This window comes from Metarhizium robertsii (assembly GCF_000187425.2).
Source record: "Metarhizium robertsii ARSEF 23 chromosome Unknown MAA_Scf_3, whole genome shotgun sequence".
Taxonomy (NCBI): domain Eukaryota; kingdom Fungi; phylum Ascomycota; class Sordariomycetes; order Hypocreales; family Clavicipitaceae; genus Metarhizium; species Metarhizium robertsii.
The window spans coordinates 5146314-5155171 of record NW_011942171.1 but is presented as its reverse complement, the minus strand read 5'-3'; the positions used below and the strand labels follow the sequence as shown (position 1 = coordinate 5155171).

General features: G+C 48.2%; 2 protein-coding genes across 2 annotated transcripts; one reads left to right on the top strand and one right to left on the bottom strand.

Annotated features, from left to right (window-relative positions):
• On the bottom strand, positions 1-3911 carry MAA_08536 (multidrug resistance protein 1; the record flags this gene model as incomplete). The annotated part of the gene is made up of 3 exons (XM_007826534.2): positions 1-1273; positions 1339-3255; positions 3313-3911. 3 exons carry the CDS (start codon positions 3909-3911, stop codon positions 1-3), a joined length of 3789 nt encoding a protein of 1262 aa, XP_007824725.2.
• A 2994-nt stretch (positions 3912-6905) lies between these two features.
• Positions 6906-8432, top strand: MAA_08535 (tripeptidyl peptidase a; the record flags this gene model as incomplete). Its single annotated transcript, XM_007826533.1, has 2 exons — positions 6906-7816; positions 7868-8432. The coding sequence occupies 2 exons, from the start codon at positions 6906-6908 to the stop codon at positions 8430-8432; spliced, it is 1476 nt and encodes a 491-aa protein (XP_007824724.1).
• Positions 8433-8858: the final 426 nt, after the last annotated feature.

Here is an 8858-nt window from a genome sequence, read left to right as displayed (position 1 = left end):
TTAATCTTTCCGCTCTAAGCGCATAAATAGCTCCAGCCTGTCCACACTATACTCTAGCAACTCTCTAAGAGGGCCACTTTGTCGAGACAAGTCGATTGGCCGTCCTCTTTCCACGATTCTACCTCCATCGAGCACCAAAAGCTCGTCAAAGTCGATGACGGTCGACAAACGATGAGCAATGACTATAACTGTGCACTGTGAGAAGGCTTTCCTCAGAATCTGCTGCAGGATAGTGTCGGTCGCCATATCCACCGCGCTTGTGGCTTCGTCTAGCACCAGAATTCGGGGTTTGGACAGTATTGCTCTTGCCAAGCAAATGAGCTGTCTCTGACCTTGTGAGATGTTGGACCCGCCGGAAGCCAGAGACATGCTGAGCGGAAAATCTAGTCCAAGCTCTCGCAACGTCTCGATTAGTGTTTTGTCAGAGTGGTCACCCGACATGTTGAGGTTGCTTCGTACGGTTCCGCTAAAGAGAAATGGATCCTGGGGAACAATAAAGATGCGTTGGCGAACATCTACCAATCTCAGGGTAGAAATATCGATGCCATCAACCATAATTCTTCCTTGTCTACTTTCAAGGATTCGAAATAGGGCGAGTGAGAGTGAGGATTTTCCGGCGCCTGTTCGGCCGACAATCCCGACACGCTGGCCTGAATGTACAACAAAGTCAATATTCTTCAGCACCAGAGGAAGATTTGGATATCCAGTGGAAAAATTCTCGACGACGATTGTACCCGTCCGTGGCCAATTGTCAGGAGCCTCGCGGCCGGCTCTAAATTCGGATGGCAGCTCGTTATATTCTGCGATTCGATGGGCAGCATTGACGTCGTTTTGAATCACGACTGCTTTTTTTATAAGCAAGCTCATTGATGAAGAGAATTGCCTTGCCACTATCAACGCAAAGCCAGCTGATCCAGAATTGATGCGGCCTGAAGCAGCTCCAAGCGCAATCATTGCTTCGAAAACAACGCCTAGGATGCCGACGCGCAGTTCCATCCATCTCGAGCAGAGGCAGTCGTACCAAGCTGCTCTGGACGAATCATCAATAAGAGCATCCATGTGAAGAATATAATCGGCCGATCTTCCAAAAGCTCTGATTACAAGCAGACCGTTTGAAGCCAAGGTCGAATGAAGCTGGCTATACAGCGGGGACAGTTGAGTGGAATTGAGCTGTTGTAGTTGTTGTGCGATGGGCATGCAATATTGTGAGACTCGCCAATATGCCGCAAGTAGCCCAACAGCACAAACACAGGTGTATGGGGATATAAGCATTCTATTCAACATTAGTTCCATCGAGCGTATTCACTGTCAGCACGTCTTGTACATCGGATTGCTTACCCAGTGGTCATGACAAACACAAGTCTGGCGATGAGCTCAATTTCGGCACCAATATTGCTCGCTATTCTCATGTCGACGACGATAAAGTCTGAACTGAAACGTTTGAGAATCTCGCCGCGAGGATACGTTTCAATCCAATGCAGAGGCGCCTGCAAGATGGAACGAACCATGCCGCGAAACATCTTTTGAGAAGCCTTGTGACTGACATTATACAGAGCAAAAGACTTGAAGCCGAGCATCAAGGCACTCGCAATCGATACCAGAATATATATCCCGATATAATACATGCCTGAACCGTGGGGCTTTCTGTTTCTGTCATCGACAACCGCAGCTGTGCCGTGCTCGTAGTTGATGGCAAGGCCATCGGTCCAGTGTTTCAACCACCACGCTCCGCTGTGTGTTACGGCCTCTGATAGGAGAATGACGATTATTGTACATGACCAACTGTATAAGCTGCCCTGTCGCAAATATTCTGCAAGGCCACCAAGAGTCGATGTCTGTTGGTGCGCGGTGGTGCCACTCGTGGTCGGTAGATTCCCGACTGAATCTTTGTCAGAGCCACTTTGAGTCCCGGCGCCTTCAATGGCGGTGACAGGTTGTACTGACTTCATGCTGGTTTCGAGCTTCTCGGTTTTTGTGCCTAGTGCCTGCCGATTGGAAAGATGCATAACAAAACTTGCAAATGGCTGGCACATGGCAACGTGATGGGTGACCATGATCAACGTCCTTCCCCGTGCAAGTTGGCCAAGCAATGCCTGTTCCAAGACATGTTTTCGAACCGATGAGTCGATGGCTGATAGAATATCTCCAATTAATATAGTGCTAGCTTTCGAATATAGTGCTCTAGCCAAACACACCCTCCAGCGTTGCCCTCCGCTTAATGATGTTCCCTTGGGGCCGACATCAGTTGCATCGCCATTGGGCAAATTTCGGACATCTGTGTCCAACGCACAAGCTTTGACAACGTCAAAATACCTCGCTGGATCATACGAACAGCCAAATAAGATGTTCTCCATGAGTGACGTACGCTCTAGCCATGTCGGCTGAGACACAACCGCAACCGGAGATGATGTGGGCAAGGTAGTGGCCTGACCGTTGCTACAGGGTGCATGAATAGAGCCAGACACTACGTCTGCTTCGCCTAAAATTGCATTCAACACGAGGTTCTTGCCTGACCCGGTTCCGCCGGCTATAATTGACAGCTTACCACGCGGAAACTGTAAAGACAAGTTGTTGAGGGAAAAGGTTGACGACCGCGCGCCTCCAAAGGGGTTGGATGGCCATGAAACTGTCGCATCTTTAAAAGCGACGGATTCCGATGGCACAATGGCGTCTTGTTTCTCTGGTAGCTTCAGGAAAGCTTCTAGTCTCTCGCAACTAGCCCAACACTCCAAGAGATATGACCATGTCAACGGCAGTACAGCAAGGTCAGCTTGAAGCTTTTGTAGTAATCCCAGGGATGTAAACGCAATTGAGGCTGTCAAACTCCCGGTTCGGTATGAATACAGGGCAATGGGTAGAATGCCTAGTATCAGGGGGCAGATATTGGCCAAGACGACGACGATGCACATGGTAACTGAGCTCCGCCGCATCTGGTCCATCTCCCCCCGCCGAATATCCAGGAGTCTATTCTCCCATTGGGATTCAAATACTCCAAGACGTATATCACGGATACCTTGCAGTGCTTCCGAGAGCAAGTTGGACCTCTGGTCTCGATACTTCATCAAACCATGGTAGGACTTGGAGTAGGTTGCCGAGATTTTGAAGTTGAGCGCTGTTGTAACAATTGTACAGATGATGGTCAATGTTATAGCTTGCCATCCAATCAGTTGTGCCAAGGCCATCACCGTGAAAAATAACTTGATAAATGATAGGGGGATCAGTATGTTCTGGCTGCAGACAGCCGAAACTTTGCCACTAGTTGCGCAGCTTTAGCCACGCATCCAAGTTGGTGCTTACCAAGATAAGACTCACGTATCAAGTTGTAAATGATTGTCAATAGACTTTGTCAAGCTCGGTGGATCTTGGCGAGACTGCTGTTGAGAACTCCTGTCTTCGGGCTGACCCTCGCTGAAGTTTGGCAACTTTAAAGTTTTGCGGTATACGAGTGAGCTCAACACGGCTTGCATAGGAATTTGGAATTGGGACATGGTAAACCACTGCACCAGCTCTCGTATCCAAACTTCTGCAAGGAGACTAAGACCGTACAAGACGCTATAAAGAGTAACGCTTCGATCCAATTGGTTTTGCTCCAAGGCTTGCAGCAAGTGAAAGAGCGCATATTGTGGCACAAGTTGCGTCACAGCTTTCATGGCGACAAGAACCCATTGCTTCAGGAGCTGCGGAGAGTAGACCTGAAGCAGCCAAGTCCAAAGCTTTTGATCAGATCGGTAATCAGGCAAATTACGCATTAAATGACCCGTGTGAAGAGAACGGCCGAGTAGTGGCAGTTTATCCTTGCTTGTAGAAGACTCTCGCAACTTGTGGAATAATTTTCTTTCCCATGAGAATGTCAACAGGTCAAGCAAGTGGGCAGTGGAGATTCGGGCAGTTGGTTTCCCTGAAGTAGACATATCCGGGTGCTGAGGATGCAAAAGAAAGCCTACAGTTTGTAAAAAAAGTCCTGCTACTTGCCGCAGCCTCCAATATTCTCCTTGTTTCAGCTGTTGACTTTGCGTCAGAAAAAAAGTCGCTTGTTGGGCAAGCAACATGATGCTGGAGGCAGCCCCGGATACAGCTACGCGAAAGGAGGTCGCGTACCTGTCGGCAGTTATCATGCTGGATACAAGGTAGCACAATTGAAGGCTCCAGTTGAACACCTTGAAAAGAACGTCAGAACTCCAGGCCAAAGCAATCTTGGTTGGAGTCGCTTACTTGTGGCCAGGCACACCATGATTCTTGGTTCTCCTTTTCGATACAAGTTGATACATGGTCGACAGTGAACCCTGGTCCTGCGGCAGCAATGACAGCTCCGACAGAGGAAAGCACAAGAGAGAGCCTAGTCGAGCTTTGATATCTGCTTTTTGAGACGGTCGATACATGGCTGCGTTGAGCAGAGATGTGTGGATTGAAAGCAGCTGCGCTGGTGACGAACGCATGACAGGCTAGGATAGCATGGACTGCTGAGCAAATGATGCTTGGCCAATCTTTGGGTACAAGTGGTAACATTTTGCCATGGCAGAGACTACCATGCTTGCAGGTCTGGCGCTGACGAATTTGATGGCAAAAGGTTTGCGGATAGTAGCGATGGTCTCTCTCTGTGTCGCCACTAGTTGTAGGGGCAAAGGAGCATGTAATTTGAGAGCTTTACGACCGCGGAAGATGATGGCTCATGCTGAAATTTGCACCCAGCCATGTTAAAACTACACATGCAGCCTTGTGCTGACGCTTCTCCTGATGGGGGTGAAGGGATGTGCGAGGCTGGGGCTCCTACTTGGGTGAACCACACCGCACAATTCTCGGGTACCAGATACGATACGTATCTTGATTCCGAGCACTGTATGACATCCAGGAGTGTGCGACAGATACAGCCATCTGACTGGATGAAAGACCGTGCCTGAATACCTCATCTGCATGTCGGAGGTAGTAGTCCGAAAGGTTCGGCCGGGCCCAAACCCATCAAATATTTCCACCACCAGACCCAACAAGTTCTGCCCGCTTGCAAGGCCTGCATATGTCTGGTACTGGACAGACTGAGGCGGGGTTGTGGGCTTACATTGGCTGGCGTTGCAGATCTGTCATGGACGACATTTTGGATCTGCATGTTGGCTCACTCATCAGGCCATCGCACAAAAGTCCTGTCGTAGACAAGCACACAAGTACTCCGTATGTATCACGTTTCACGCAGACGAGGCGAGGTAACATCGCACGGCTGAGATGGCTGCCGTCGGACAAGACAAGTCTGGTCAGTGAAACATACCCGCATCCCCAACCAATCTTTATGTACTGGCCCCGTTCGGGTAGTGAGTGTTCAGAACGGGAACAGATGGGTAACTGTCCCACCCTATCGTAGCTGATATTGTTGGATTGGAAATAAATCAGCAATTTACACAGTGGAAAAGGTCAGTGGTTATTGGGGAGGCCTTTGGGGGCCTCAATTCAACTAACTCGACGATATTGATGATGGATTCAATTCTTTGTTCAACACCGTAAAACCCCGAAAATTGACCCTTTTAATACCCTGCCGTGACCATGAATCCGAACACTAGATCGAGCTCTACTGGGCAACTATCGTGACCAACAGCCTCTGAACATCACCCTGTTCAACCAACAGATATGAGGTATGGGGTAGGGATCTGGAAAGTAGGAAAGTATGAGGGACATATTCTTGCTCATGACTGCTAGAAATCGACAACAAGATACCACAATAGACCAAGTAGTACATTGACGTGTCGTCGTCCAGTAGTTGTCCATGGAATTGCCGCTGCGCAAAAGCATCAATCAAAGTCATTCAAAGGTAATCGGATTCTAATCTAATACCAGACATGACTCCTTTCGAGCTTCGGGCAAGAAACAGACTGCCGCAGTGATTAATTTGCTTCTCACTGTCATATCGAGGCTCAACTAGGACTCCGTTGAATTAAGACCGAAATTGGTTTCTCCAGTAAAAAATGCAGTGTGCTATATGCCATTCCGCGGTTGAGTAGAACCTGAAGCTGTAATCGTCCACGTGGTTCCCTATTTCTCCTGGAGATATCTCCAATGTGTGGTTCGAGTCGGTCCAATATCGCCAGCTGCCGTGAGGGCCATCACCCAAGTTTTCGAACTCAATAGTGAGCTGCTCGTCTCGACATTGCGCTGGCAACCAGGCCGCGGCGAGAGAGTCGTACTTGCAGCCCATTGCGCGTGCCTCGGCAAGAGTGGTTCCGCAATTGCAGCTCCCCAAAGCAGCTTGTCTGCTTTGGCTGTTTGAATCATTTATAATTTCTCTGCTATTACATATCGTGGTCGGGCTCAGCATCGTCACCAGTCCTGGTATAGCGAAACTGACCAGGATAAGATCCTTCAGGATGCACCAAGGGGATAGAAAATATCGCGTAAGCCAGGTATTGATGCTTTTGCGCCTGTCATAGTCCAGTCGGCCATAGCGTCGTTTGTGTTCCTTTTATCAACAATCAGGGGCACACTCTTATAAAGTGAATTTTTGTCTTGATTCACTCACATACTCCATGCTTCTTATTTTGAATACCTCCTAGTATCCTCGGCGTAGAAAAGGTCAGAAAAGAGTAAAGATAAAAAGGTAGTGTGTACTTGTCGGAATAAGATTGATGAGTGTTGGGTGAAGAAGCGGAGTGCCGCTTTTCGGTTCACCTGTTAATCCCCGGGGTGGTGTGGAAAAGATCCTTGTTGGGTTGCCATGGCGAGTCGATAGCTTGGCAAGGAATTGTGCAAGGATGAACAAGCTGCATACCATCAACGACTAAGGTCTGGTCAAGTGCCGTTTTCGCACGCGGGTTGTAGTGGCGTAACAGAACTCGGCTGGATGCCAACCCGTCTTTGCAAGCGGGCTGATTTTATGAGCTCCAACTCGACCATTATCTGTTTGATAGTTTATAAAAGTTATCACCATGATGTTCAGAATGAATTTTCCCACTTTTCTCGCCGCGACGAAGCTGTTCCTTGTGGCTTGTGAAGCCACTGCGCAGTGGGAAAGAATACCTGAACGCTGGAACGTAGCCAGCAAACCGCCACCAGATACTATTGCTACGTTCACTCTGGCATTGAACATGGAAAATATTGACTTATTGGCTTCAGAGCTTTTGGATATCTCCGATACAAATGGCCCCAATTATGGGAAACATTGGGATCAAGCAGATGTATATTCAAAATTTGCACCTTCTCATATCGCTGTCTCAATCACCCTGGATTGGCTGGAAGGCGAAGGTGTTGGCAATTACACAGTCGATTGGATATTCATTGACTTCACTACAACTATTGCTACAGCAGACAGTCTTTTGAACGCGTCATACCACTACTACACGAATAATGTGACGACAGAGCTTCGAACGGCGAGCTATTCTGTCCCCGAAAGAATCCAAAACAGCGCTCTGCTCATATCTCCTGGAACTTATTTAGGAGTGCCAAATTCTATGCCACTATCGCTTCGTCCATACGGAGCTCGTGAGCCGCTTCAACGCTCTGTTATATCAAAGGATGACAACCCATGTCTTCAAGCAATCAGTCCGTCATGTCTCAAACAAATGTACAAAGTAGCAAACTATACTCCCCATGAAGGGTCGGGAAGCACTATCGGGTTCTCGAGCTTCCTCAATCAATCAACTCTTTACAATGGCCTCTTCGAGTTCGAAAGACATTTTGCTATCCCGGGTCAGAATATTTCTGTTGAACTGGTTGCTGGTGGTATATATAACCAGAATGAGTCTACAGCACAGTTTGCAGAAGCCGACCTGGACGCTCAAACTATCGTTGGTATTGCTCATCCGCTGCCAGTCACGCAGTTCATAATCAGTGGGAAACCGTACGTGTATTGCATCAAAACGAATTTCTCAATAACTTACTTTCATTTTAGACCATTTATTCCAAATATCGATCACAAGACAGAGAGCCGGAACTTCAATGAGCTGTATGTCCCTTACTACAGGCAGCTTTTGTCACGGTCAAAGAGTGACCTCCCATATGTCATCTCCAACTCACATGGGGAACAGGAGGACTCGGTGCCGATCAGATATGCCTTGCTTACCTGCAATCTCATTGGCCTTTTGGGCCTCCGAGGAGTAACAGTTGTGCAGTCTTCCGGAGACACTGGAGTGGGAAGCGGTTGTTTGGCACCCGACTTCGGGACTGCCGAATTCTATCCCATTTTCCCCGCCACTTGCCCATGGGTAACAAGCGTCGGCGGTACGGTTGGATTTTCACCGGAATCTGCTTGGAAAGGGAGCTCTGGTGGATTCAGCCGCTACTTTTCCCGGCCTTCTTATCAAGACGTCACAGTCTCCAGGTACATGGACATGGTGGCTTCCGAAACACATGCATACTATGGAAAGTACACAGAAGCTAAGGGTTGCCAGATGTGGTTGCGTAACACTACACGGATGGAGACTTGCTTAATAGCAAGACCACAATCGCCTATGTGAAGGCTGGGAGTGAAGCTCTGGCTGTTGACCTGATATTGACAACAGTAGATGGCGATAATCAGCCTTAAAATCCCGATCAACTCGCCATGGTCGAGGAACGCGCGTAACCGCCAAAGCACGATCATGACGATGTAATCAATGGCTATTTGAACAGCTTAAACGGCTGAACTAGACATGTCTACAGCTTTGTATCCCTTTGTAAAAACTTGTCGCGACATTTAATTATAGAAACGCCTTTTGAATGAGATGTGCATCGCTCATACAGTCGAATAAATCCTCGTTGATAGGAATTGCCAAAATTCGACGAATTTGACGTCATTTTACTGCAAAACAAGCATCAAGGGCTGGGACCTTGGTGACTTTTCAGGGTGTGTGTCGGGCATGCCGGCTGGGTTGTGTCGGGTCAGCTATCCTTTCAGAGTAAAA